Below are 13,366 nucleotides of genomic sequence, written 5' to 3'. Positions count from 1 at the left end.
ATTAAAACACTGCACCGGCTCCAGTAAGCCAAGCGTAAAAGCTGACATGACACAACCCAGTTCACACAGCCTCTCTGTTTCACAGCGCACAGCTCGTCAATAAACTCAAAGATATAGCTCTCATATGGCAATCCTGTCAATTAGACCGGATGTCTTTATACTGTATGTGCTTCATATTCCATTGAGATTTTACACTGTATTGTTGTTAATACAGTGCTCTCTGCATAATTTGGTTTTCTTTATCCATATTCTTTTCCTAAGATATCATTATATGAGTTGTAGTAGCCCTTGGCGTATACAAACAATATTATTATTTGTTTAAGCAATCAGAATGACGAAACGTAATGAGGCAGTGACAGTAGTTATATTGAAATTGAGCATTTGTTATGTGATACTTTTAAATATTATATAGCTGAGATGAAATGCTTGATTGTTTCACAACTCTTTTAACCATAACGGATTCATTATTATTAACTTCATAGCTCACTTTACAATGTGTTTTACATTCACACATTGATGTCACAGGAAACAGAGGCGTCAATTCGGCATGGCAAGGTATGGCTAAAGGGCATGATAAAATACATTCATCATGCCTGTTGCTAAGGTATGGCAACATGACTGGTGTCTTGCACACGTGTGAAGGCGCGCGTGCAAAACACCAGTCATGTTGCCATACCTTAGCTTTTGCTGAACTGACGCCACTGGAAACCATGTCAAGCATTCTCAGCTTATGTAGATCGTCTATTTTCCCTATTAAAAATAAATACATAAATAAAAATAAAAAGAAACGTTTTGAAAAAATCTGAAAGATTTCTCCTACGGCATGCTGTATGACAAAGCAAATAATAGTAATGGCAGGTTGAAAGCTGTTAATAAATAAACATATGAGTGTATGATAAATAATTTATCGGCCTGCATTTGTCATTGGCCTCGCTGTCCAACCTTTGGGCGTGGCTGCATGTGATACACTGGCCTTCCACGGTTGGATAACCTTGCACAATGACAAATGCCTGGGTGATAATCTGTGGTGGAAAAAAGTACTCACATTTCTTACTTAAAGAGGCGGTGCCATAGTTTTGTACTTTTTCTGGTTTTCATGTGTCTAGGAGGTTGACAGTATTTCATTAGACCCCCTGGTGTGGTTGTTATGAGCAATTATGTATTGCCTTTCTATTTGGGTTTTAGCTGTAGGCTGCCACCTTGTGGGGTCAAACGTGCCGGTCCAAAAACACAGATACTTATTACATCACAGAATCAACCCCTCCCCTAATTATCATTCACCCAACATACATGGGTGTGGCTAACTTCAGCTGGGTCACCACCCACCATGACAACCACGCATACTAATGAACTGGTGGGTGTGGCCACATAAAAACAAAATTTTAACTCTTTCTTTACACTTTTTTGGAAAAAAATCTTCCTCCTAGTATAATCATAATACCTGATAATCATGTTTTAGAGGGGGGGAAATCATGGCACTGCATCTTTAAGAAAAAGTATCAATACTGCAATGTGTACATACTCTGTTAGACTGAAGCCACAACAAAGCACCTATGAGGGTGGATTCCCTATTCCGCCAATGCATTTCAATGAGAATGGAGCGTTTTCCTCCAATGACATGAAACCGCCCCCTTCCCATTGACATGCATTGGCGAAATGGGGATTCCACTCTCCAGGTATTTTGGTTTGTGTGTGTGCACCCTTGGAGTAAAAGCCCGTAATTCAAAATTCACTTGAGTAAAAGTACAAAAGTATTGGAATCGAAATGTACTTAAAAAGTACCAAAAGCAGTGCAGAATGAATGTATAAAATGTATAAAAATACAAACTCACAATGCGTCGCATCGCAACCCATTGTGAGCTTATAGATCGTCTATTTTCAAATGGCCGAAATATATTTAGGGTTGAAGTGGGTAATGTAAGTTTTGTAATAATAATACAAATCTACAAACTAACTAGTTATTAAAGTGTTCAAATAATTGTAGCGGAGTAAAAGTATAATATATTTGAGTAGAAGTAAAAGTACTGAAAACTGGAAATAGAAATACTCCAGTAAAGTGAAGGAAATGCCAATGTTACTTTACACCACTGATATATTCCAATGCAATATTCCATTAGTATAATACTGTAAGCTAGGCCACTAACCATTATGTGAGGGAAGGCATCACATTTGTCATAGTCCTAATATAAATAAATATGACATATACTGTATATAGGTTCTGAATAAGCCATGAGAGCCAACGTACCTGGTTATTTGTGACCTGGTGGTGAAATCGAGAGATCGCATTGATCGTAGGACTTCTATACAGCCCAGGTACTGAAAAATACAAAGTTGAAACACATGTCAGAGATTCTACGAAAATAAATTACATCAATATTCTAATCACATTTCATCAGGGGCCATCGCCATGTTGGCTTGTGGTGGACGTTCTTTTTTCCCACAGACATACAAAATGAGAGGACAATAATATTACCAAAAACACATACAGAGCTAGCCCTGAATGACCATAACAGGTCTGTAACTCTCTGAGAGTGTACAAATGGAACCATTTGGTTCCATTTGTACACTCTCAGAGTTAAGGAGGTCCTTAATAGGGGGGCAAATAAAATGGTTGAAAACCACTAATACTAGTTGGACTCCTAAATATACCATAGTGTCGTAGTAAATCAGTGTCATATATATTCTGAAGAAAACCTGGAGACTTGACATTCAGTAATTACCGGTATGTTCAAAATAAGAACATTATCTCTGCCTCTGGGGGTCCCTGGAACAACATATCTTGAGATGGGGGTCTGCGGCCAAATACATGTCATTTTGGGGGTCCTTGACATGGAAAAGTTTGAGAACCATTGATTTAGAAGAAGGATCTAGAAGACATTTACAGAATCGGTCGGGTCATGGTTTTAAAAAAATAGCACATCTACATGCTCGCAGCGAGTGCGCTTGTACATCTGTTATTTTTTTATAGTTAAAGCATAAAATAATGGTTGAAGTAATCAAGCCCAATAATGCTTTCCAAGTCTAAATGGGTTAAGAAGATTAGTGTTTAATTCTGTTACCCTCCTTCTTTATTCCTTTTTACAGAATTCAAATGTCCTTTCATAATGTGTTTTCTTTGCTTTGTGTTTTATGTAAAGCACATCGATTTGTCTTGTTGTTGAAATGTGCTCTACAAATAAACTCACCTTGCCTTGAAAACTTTAAATGTACCAAATCACAAGCCATCAATGTGTTCTACATTAACGAAAAGGTTAAATGAAATAAATCAATTAATTAATCACTGTTTGCATATACTGTAGCACAAGTTGCATACACACAAATGTTATATTTACGAAGGTGTCACGTGGTGTAAATAGCTGATCTACCACCTTGTATAGATCAGCTATTTTCACTAATTGCCTATGACATGGCCAAAATAGGGATGCCAGGTTTAAAGTTGTTTTAAAGGAGCAATGGTGTATACACTAGATTTGCCACTTTTTCATGTCAAGGAACCTCAAATTGATTTGAAAGCTTTTGTGCCATGCTTACATGCTTATTCTTTCATTTGAGCTAACTTCTGCTGCCAGTGAAATATTGTTTCCTCATTTGCTGGGATCCCCTGGAACCGCCTCAAGGACCAATTTTGATTACCATGGATAACGTGATGATGCTTACGTATGTTAAAAACATGGATGTAACGTTGTTACTGTGTACTACTATTAACAATGATTGACGGTGCCTGAGAATCTAAACTTGAATTCTCAACATCACACACATGTTTTACCATAATATAGGAATAGGATCAATTATTTGAAGATTGCCACATCTATTACAGGTTTTACAATATTCACAACAAGGTATGAAATCATAATAATGCTATCATGGTAACATTCAAATAAAAACTATGCTTATGGTAACAGTAGCATTCCAGATGAGTGAAAACCATCTTATAAGGCTAGATTGTAAGTCCTATAGAGTTTGACACTTACACAAATATATTGATTTTGAAATGTGCTAATGTGCTACATTTATGGGGAGGGTGATAACTGATTCAAGCAGTCACACCTGGCCCGAGCCAGACACAACCCAGATTCAACTCAAACAAAAGGTCCAATTCATTCTCCTGCTATACCACTAAAATGTGGAACGCCCTACCGAAGGCCCCAAAGGAGTGTAAGGTGCCGGCTACACGGAGCTGGATATTCTGAAGCTATACATTTGCTAGACATTTTTTATGCGGTTGGGGCTTGCAGCCACACGAAGCTGGATATTTTGGCCGCGAAGCTGGATATTATTTAAACCGGATAAATAAGTGGAGACATTGAAAAATATCCGATTCACTGGATCCGTGTAGACATGGAACCCGGATATCTCTGAAGACTTTACTGTGTGTGTGTGCTTGTCCCCCTAGTGGAGATCTGGGGTCTCAGATTATTTTAGACCTAGATATCTTTGTCATGTGGACCTAGATATTTTTCTATGTGGACATCTGAAAATATGAAATATCCAGCTCCGTCTGGCCTAGGCCAATCCCTACCTTCCTTTGAAACCGCTCTGAAAAGCTACTTACAGGCGGCTGCTACTCATAACTGGTAACAGTAAACTTAGCCTAACCTTAACTCTCCCTGATCTTTCTATTTGTATTTGTACATGCCATTTATTTTTGCATCTTGTTTTTATATATTTTTTTCCTTATTTTCTCTGCATAGTACTGTGTTTTATCTGTCTGTCATTCAATGTTATATGAGTTTAAAAAAAGGATCTCAGGGCACCCACTGGCCTACTGGTCCAGGTGCATACCACATTGATGCCTGAGTAATTTCTCTGGGGAATAACATTGGGTCATCTTAAAATCGTCTCATATAAGAATCGTGGTCCAATAAACAAACATGTAACGACGCAATGCAACATAGCTCTGTTTGCACAATGCTGTACCCCCTCTAACTTTGTATACATTCCCCATTTTCAACAGTTTTCATTATATTTTGACACTTTCTTTGGCAATGTAAACGTATGTTTTCTCATGGCAATAAAGCTCCTTTGGATTTTAATAAAACGCAGAGTGATTCTGATTAACCTGCAGATCATAGCAACGATAACTAAAGTATGACAAGAAAGACACTTTCTCATGAGAAACAATGACTTGGTTTGTTACATGTCTGATCAGAATGCATGTGGACTGCTTTGCTAGGGAAGGGATTGGACCCAATAGTATTTCCTGCAAACACTGCAACAGGAAATAAATTGGACCCATTTAGAATGTTTAGGTTATCAAGTGTGAAAAGGTGAATAGAACAATTTAATACAGCCCAAGCTCTACTGAATGTTTAAACAAACTCCAGCTGCCGTATTCTGTGGAAACCTTTTGCAGAAAATAGCAGATCTTCAAGTTCTGTTTCGTTTTGTCAATATTTTAGTAGATAAACAGAGTATACTAGTATAGAGCCCTGAAGGACTGTATATGGTTTAAAGGACAACTTTGTTTTTTTACAACAAGGGTTCATGTTTTAGATTGTATTTATTCATTCATTTTAATGTAAATAAATATCATTGAAATAGTTTCCCTCGTATTGGTGACCTAACCAAAAAGGCTGTGGTACCCTTTCTTTTTTTGCTGTGCCGTGAACAAAAGCAAGCTGTGAGGTCTGCATGTACCTACTATGGGCTATTATTAGACCAGTGGTTTTTAACCCTTTTCATATCAGCTTTTCAGACCCAGTCTGTTATAGTAATAACTACTGTGAGGTTATGTTATGTACTTCTGTAAACCTGAAGTTGATTCAATAGGCGAGTGAATCTCGCAAGGTGATTTAAAAGAACTCTACATTATCGTATTGTGTAGACATCTTGTATATTAAAGGACAACTTAGTTATTTTACATAATCATTAAAGAAAAGAAAAGATGAGTGTTAAAATGTTTCCATCTACTTCTTTCTATAATTTTAGTGATTTTAACGATTTTGATTTGCATGCATGCCCCCCCAGGTTGGGGGCATGCATGCAAGTGGCCAAATATGTATTTTTAGAAACAATAAGCCCATTCCCAAGATGTACCGCAATCTTTCATGGGCAGATGTGACTTATCGGGGCTGGTGTAAATACTAACAGCTTATTGTGTCTAAAAATACATATTTAGCCACTTGTATGCATGCCCCCACCCACTGAAATCGAAATACTAAAACCGATAAATGAAATAAAAAGTAAATGAAAACATTTTAAGACTCATATTTTCTTTTCTCTAATTACAATGTAAAATATGAACCCTTGCTGTAAAAAAAAACAAAGTTGTCCTAAGCAATACAGATGTTTAACAATAATTTAACTCTTGAAACAAAATGGACCCACATTCATTTTACACACTCAAGAGTTAAAGCTCTATCAAGGGTCTATTTGGGTATACTGACTCATCATCATTTAGTTGGGGACCACCTGGAACCGCCTCAAGGACCACTGGTTGAAAACCACTGACGGGATATCTCACTTTCATTTTATCGTCAGACAGTTTTTAAGTTGCTTGATTCAGTATTTAGATATTTGATATTCATTTAATCAGACACGCCCCCTTCCTATACAAACCCATTGTAACTTAAAACTCCATTTTAACCATGTTGTATTCATCGAAAACACCAGTCCTTGGTTCTGGTGACTAATACTGCCCTCCTAATACGTGAGGGGACCGTGTTTAAACAATACAATTAATAATAAAAAAAATAATAATAATTGACAAAACATGGCCACCTACTGCATTAGGACAATATCAGTAACCAGAATGTTTAAAATGGAGTTTGAAGTTACAATGAGTTTGTATAGGAAGGGGGCGTGTCTGATCAAATGAATATCAAATAGCTAAATACTGAAAAGAACAACTTAAACAGTCTGGGGGCTCACTCATACTGAAATATCCCTTTAACACGGCAGCCTATTGGCTAATTTCATTATTTTGACATTTCACATTAACTCTCCTACTGCCAGATTATTTATTTATTTATTGGGTCTGGTGCCATCAAAAAGCGGCTTACCTTTGCGACGTTATAGTAGATAGATAGACATTTTTTTTTATTTTTTTTATTTTTATTTTTTATTGTGCAATAGTGCACTTTGGTCTGCCAGGCAGCAGAGGGCGGCGTCATGCGAGAATGAATGTGAATTTGCCTGTTATGTGATTCAGACCAGTCACTGGCCACAGAGCCTCACAGCCAGAGAAATCAACAAGGAAGTGAATTGGTCTCCGTTGATGTTAACGATTTTTTACACCATCACCGCGGAAAATGTGTTTACAGTACACGGCGGCGCGACCCCTCATCAGCTTCAACAAGGTAAACGAACGAACGAACGAACGCGAACGAGCGCCGTATTGGCGCGGAGGTCTCTTGAGAATTGGGGCGAACAGGAACGTCCAAAGCGGTATAAGAGTTAAAGGACAACTTGTCACTTGATGTGACTGGTGGGGTCTAGTAGTCTTACTGTAAATAGTAATATAGAAATCGCCGGCTTACCGTGTCTAAAAAGACATATTTAGCCATTGTACGCCCCCACCCACTGAAATCAAAATCGATAAAACTATGGAAAGCAGTAAATGACAAAGACATTTTAACATTCATCTTTTCTTTTCGAATTATTCTAAAATATTGTAGTAAAAAAGAAATAAGTTGTCCTTTAATGTTCATCATGAAAATCGCACTGTTTTGCCAATTATTTGGGGGCCCCACTTCCAGTATCCTCCCGGCCAAGCAGAGGGTCCCCCGCCAGCCAGCCCGCAGGTTGAGAACCACTGGACTGGAGAGAGAGAGAGAGTGAAGCTGAATTGTGTCACCATCGGTCAATGGCCCTTTAAAGTAATGGTGCGTGATGTGTGTGAGGGGCTGGACAAGCACATGACGCTAATTAAAAGTGCTGTTAGCAGAATTGCACATTGAATTGAACACATAGTAGAGCCACAGAGAAGCCAGGCAGCGGGGGAGCGTGGGCCATTTCCCCTTCTCACGACATGGACTTTTCGACAGCTATCGACCGGATGTGTCCAGAATACACACTCTGTCCCCATGCGGTTAATGGAATAATATGGCATCCATTAGATACGCAGATACACACATAGATCCCAGCCTTTGGTTTGTTTCGCTTGCAAGCAAGCGTGTCCCATTTTTTATTTTTATTTTTTTATTTTTTGGGGGGGGGGGGGGGGGTTTGTGATAAATGTTGTTTTTGACAGCAAATTTTGATTAGTTTTAGTCCTAGTCTTTTGAATAAAATGAATTTAGTCACCTGAAAAGTTTTAGTTTTAGTCGACTAAATGTCATATGTTTTTAGGCGACTAAATCTACAGTTGATTTAGTCAACTAAAATGTATTTTGGCAGGCCTTGATGGCATTGTAATGACTGATTTTACACTTGGTTGTGTGCTGAAAATAGCCGATCTACAAGCTCACAACGCGTCGCAGCACAACGCGTTGTGAGCTTGTAGATCGGCACGCAACACCTGAGAGCAAACATGTCAAAAATGCAAGCAGTCGACAAACATTTTTTGTCATAGTTTTAGTCGACGAAATCAACACTGATTGTGAAGTTTGCTTTAGCATTATGACACATTTCACTTAACCATAATAAATACAGTGGTCAGAAATCACATTCGAATGATGAAAAGCAATGCTAAATGTTGGCACTGTTGTGTATTTGAAAGAATAAAAATGATAAAACTTCTTCTTCAGTGATTAGTTTGTTCTATTGTGAATATTTTCCACACAGCTGGAAGAGCCTAAATCAAGGGTCTTTCTTTTTTTCTTCCGGCCAAGGACGCTTTAACTTGACCTTTCACTCTGTTCTTGGTCCACTCTTTTTTCCCCCTCTACACCAAACCTCTTTGCCGAAAATAGCCGATCTTTGCAAGCTCACACGATGCCTCGCAGTGCCAGGCGCTGAGCTTGTAGATCTGCTATTTTTGGCTAAAGTATCCTCAAAGAGATCCCATGATCCTATCATCCTATTTTGTGGCCCCCCTGTAGTAACTTTGAGGACCGCTCTAGGGGTCCTGGACCCCCTGTTGAAGACCCCTGGCCTAAATCAAGCATAATTACTCCTCATACGTATGTCCTTGTACCTTCAGTACAGAGCCTCATTGTCCATGTGGGGATTTTCACAGATTAAGACATTGAACACAACAGGCCTATGTGTCCTTAAGTGACGCATTTACTGCAAATATCTAAGTATTAAGACTATTAAGATTATTAAGGGGTCTTCAACGTTTTCAGGCCAAGGACCCCTTAGTTGAGAAAGAGATGAAGCAGGGACCCCCACATCCTGTTCATAGATTCCATATAGCACCATCGTCAGTGTATTTTGGATTCATATCAATTTGTGTTTTCAGATATTTAACCACTTGAACCGTCAATAGGCCTAATAAACTTGACCTTTCACTCTGTAGCTACTTAGTGTGTCCCCCCTCTACACCAAACCTCTTTGCCGAAAATAGCCGAAGCTCACAACACAGATCTGCTATTTTTGGCTAAACTTCTCAGAATATGGACACTAGAGTTCAAGTGAAAAAAAGGTTTCTATCACACAAAGATTTGGAGGACCCCCTGTAGTAACTCTGAGGACACCCTAGGGGTCCTGGACCCCCTGTTGAAGACCCCTGTACTAAGAGCTGGTGACTATAATTAATAACTATAATAGATCCATTTGAAAAACAGGTTACCCCCCCCCCCCCCCCCCCCCCCCGTTTCCTGAAAAGTAATTAACAGTTTTGTACATACAATAGCCTAACAAGGTTTCCACCAGTGAAGATATGATTAGCGAAAAACACACGAAAATTAGGCGTCACTAATGGTGAAATAAACATGCACGTCTATTCCACCATTTTATCAAAGCAGTCGTGAAGCTCACAAAGAGAAAACACAACAAGCGCAGAAATAAGGAATTCACATGACATAAGCTATAGCTCTACACAGCGTGTTGAATGTCAAAAGGTTCAAGAGTTTACATTGTAAAGAAAAGTGACTGCCTACAAGTACAGTATGTGGAACTGCACTGGTCTTCGACAGGGTGTCCGGGACCCCTAGGAGGTCCTCAGAGTTACTACAGGGGGTCCTCCAAATTTTTGTGTGATAAAAACTTGAACCCTAACGTCCATATTCTGAGAACTTTACCCAAAAATAGCAGATCTAAGATCACAACGCCTCGCACTGCGAGGTGTTGTGAGCTTGTAGATTGGCTATTTTTTGGCAAAGGGGTTTGGTGTAGAGGGGAAAGAAGAGCACACTAAGTACAGAGTGAAAGTTTATTAAGTAGCTATTGACGGTCCAAATGGTTAAATATCTGAAAACGCAAATTGTCATGAATCCAAAATACACTGACGATTGTGCTGTCAAACAATAAACTATATGGAATCTACCAAAAGGTTGTGGGGGGGTCCCTGCTTCATCTCTCTCTCAACTAAGGGGTCCTTGGTCTATAAACGTTATCTATAAACGCTTTTGTTTTGCCAGCGAAAGGCTTTCTCCTCATACTGTATGCTGTTGTTTGCTTTGTTTCTTTCTCCCCGACGATGACCTTCTCTGTTTCCTGAATTATTCAATGTGTATTTTTTCTGGTCCCTGCTCTTTCACTCAAGCCTGCTGCTATCAGGGGTGTCGCACCAAATTCTGGGCCCTGGGTACAAGGATTCACTGCGGGGCCCCCCATCATGTGCTTTAACTATTGAAAAATAGCAGATATACAAGCTCACAGCGCGGCACCGAGTGCCGCGCTGCGAGCTTGTAGATCTGCTTTTTTTGAAAAACCTATGTTTCTATGTCAGTGGAGCTCAAACCTTTTCATGTGAAGGACCCCCAAAATGGTATGTATTTGGCCACGGAACCCCATATCAAAATATTGAGTTCCAGACTTCCAGGGACCCCCCCCAGAAGCAAAAGTTGAGATACAAATGTTCGCTTAAAAATTATATTCAAAGATTTGCACACATTTTCACGACTTTTAAAAAATAGCAGATCTACAAGCTCGCAGCGCGGCACTCGGTGCCGCGCTGTGAGCTTGTATATCTGCTATTTTTCAATAGCTAAAGTATAAAATAATTAAGGCCCCTCCACCACCTTGGGCCCTAGTAACTCAGTCCCACTTTCCTACCCCTTGTGACGCCCCTGGCTGCTATAGCCTACTGTGTATATTGTACCTATACAGCTACGCCCCCACACAAAGCATGTTATAAAAACCCTATAGCCCTTATATGTACGACAAATAAAATAGCCGATCTACAGTACAAGCTCACACAACGTGTCAGCGATTTTCGCCATTTCTGAACGTCGCAGGGATTTAGACAAATCTTTGCCCACCGTATAGGGATGCCAGGGTTTGTGTGGTTAACATACATCTTTAATTGAATTGTTAAACTGTGATAAACATGAACATATCGTCGTTGTCGGGTGGAAACCTTGTAAGTCCAAAACCGGTTGTTTTGTATGTATCATTTTTAAAATGATTGAAACTAGTGAAAACAGCCGATCTACAAGCACACAACGCCTCCCGGTGCGAGGCGTTGTGTGCTTGTAGATCAGCTGTTTTCACTACTTTTGTGCGATGGCCTTGTATGATGAAGCAGGGCTTTACTTAGGGAAAAGATTTACAAATTTGAAACTTGGAGATACGAGGTTTCTGCCCGACAGTGACAATATATTGGAGCTTCAGAGCGTGCTTGTGTATGTAGGCCTGCCTAAACAGCGCATCTAAGAGGTGACAATAAAGTGAATCTGAATCTAAATATCAAACATGACCGACGGTCTACATTTTCAAAAAGGAAATGTGCGTATTTAATTCAGTCTGACCGGACGCAAGGATGAAACACAGAGGCTATGACACACACACACACACACACACACACACACACACACACACACACACACACACACACACACACACACACACACACACACACACACACACACACACACACACACACACACACACACACACACACACACACACACACCCCGCCGCCCCTCAACAAATACAACCTACAGCTAAAACCCACACAACGAGGGCATGGCGGGAACTGCTGTTTTCAAGCAACAGTAGTGTCCGTCCTCCCCGCCTCCCCACACCCACCCTCACAGCGAGCTCGTGCTCAAGCTCATTGAACCAAAAGACAGAATGGAGACACAGCAGAGCCGAGACCGAGACGGAACGGGAAGAGCGGGTTGAGAAAAGAGAAAAGACACGAGGAGACCCTGATATCGTCACTGTCGGGCAAGTTTCAAATTCGTACGTTTCTTCGTAAAGTAAAGCCCCGTTTCATTACACGAGACTGTCGCACAAAACTAGTGAAAACAGCCGATCTACGTGCTGGCAGATCGGCTGTTTTCACTAGTTTCAATCGTTTCTAAAATGATAAACACAAAACGAATGGTTTTGGACATACGCGGTTTTGGACATTTCCACCCGACGATGATGATTATGCTCCTATAATTACCTTCACGACGTAGGTCATGCCCGGGCCGCAGATCTTCTCGCCGGGGTGGATCCACCCTCTGGAGGGCTTCATGCTCACGAGGCCGCTGCTCCCGCCGGGGTTCCAGCAGTCCTCGGCGCCGAGTCCTCCGGGCTGGAGCTGCTGGAGCTGCTGCTGCTCCTCCAGCCTGCACTTCTTGTTCACGCTGCCGCTGCCGGCCGCCTCCAGCTGGGAGCAGGGGGGGCCCGAGGAGGCGGAGGAGGAGGCCGAGCAGCACAGAGAGCCGGGTCCGGGGCCCCCCGCACCACCTCCCCCCTGCAGCTTGGACACGGCCAGGTCCTTGACGGCGGAGGGCAGGCCCTTGATGCCCAGCAGGGCGCCCCCCGAGTTGCTGAACTTCAGGCCGGAGACCTTGTTGATGAAAGTGCAGAGGGTGGTGCCTCCATCGTCCAGGTGGTCGGAGGAGGAACCGTGGCTGTGGTGATGATGGTGATGATGCGTGGCGCCGGAGGAGGCGGCGGCGTTGGCGGCGGCGGTTGTGGCGGTGATGGTGGCAGAGGGAGGGTAGCCCTCGGCCCGGGGGGCGTAAGGCGTCTCGGCAGCAGACTGGGGGCCGGCCGAGACCTTGGGGTTCATGGGCAGGCCGTGGAGGAGCTCATCGACGGATGTCACTGACTCATTCCTGAAGCGGTTGTACTTGGTACGGTGAAGCATACCCCTCTCTCTCTCTCTCTCTCTCTCTCTCCCTCTCTCTCTCTCTTCCCTCCTCTCCACCGACTGACACACAGCCTGCCTCTTTCACAAGTGATCGGGCAGACGTGGCCGCGCCGCGCTGATTAACCTCTCCCGTAACATAGCAGCAGCAGCGGCGGCGGCAGGCGGCGCAGGCAGCAAACGCCTCGTATAGCAAATCACAGCCAGGCCACCTGACTGTAATTTCCTCTGCCG

General features: G+C 41.7%; 1 protein-coding gene across 1 annotated transcript in view; it reads right to left on the bottom strand.

Annotated features, from left to right (window-relative positions):
* The window catches only part of shc3 (SHC (Src homology 2 domain containing) transforming protein 3), a gene marked incomplete at both ends in the record, with an annotated part of 33,481 nt that extends 20,349 nt beyond the window's left edge, over positions 1-13,132 (bottom strand). Inside the window, 2 exons of the mRNA XM_080743314.1 lie at positions 2,246-2,316; positions 12,440-13,132. Of these exons, the coding sequence (XP_080599440.1) occupies positions 2,246-2,316; positions 12,440-13,132 (764 nt within the window). The remainder of the gene's footprint in view (positions 1-2,245; positions 2,317-12,439) is intronic.
* Between the last annotated feature and the right edge of the window lie 234 nt (positions 13,133-13,366).

This window comes from Nannobrachium achirus (genome assembly GCF_963921795.1).
Source record: "Nannobrachium achirus genome assembly, chromosome: 15".
Classification (NCBI taxonomy): domain Eukaryota; kingdom Metazoa; phylum Chordata; class Actinopteri; order Myctophiformes; family Myctophidae; genus Nannobrachium; species Nannobrachium achirus.
Note: the sequence above shows the minus strand (reverse complement) of the source record. Positions and strands in the feature narration are given on the sequence as shown.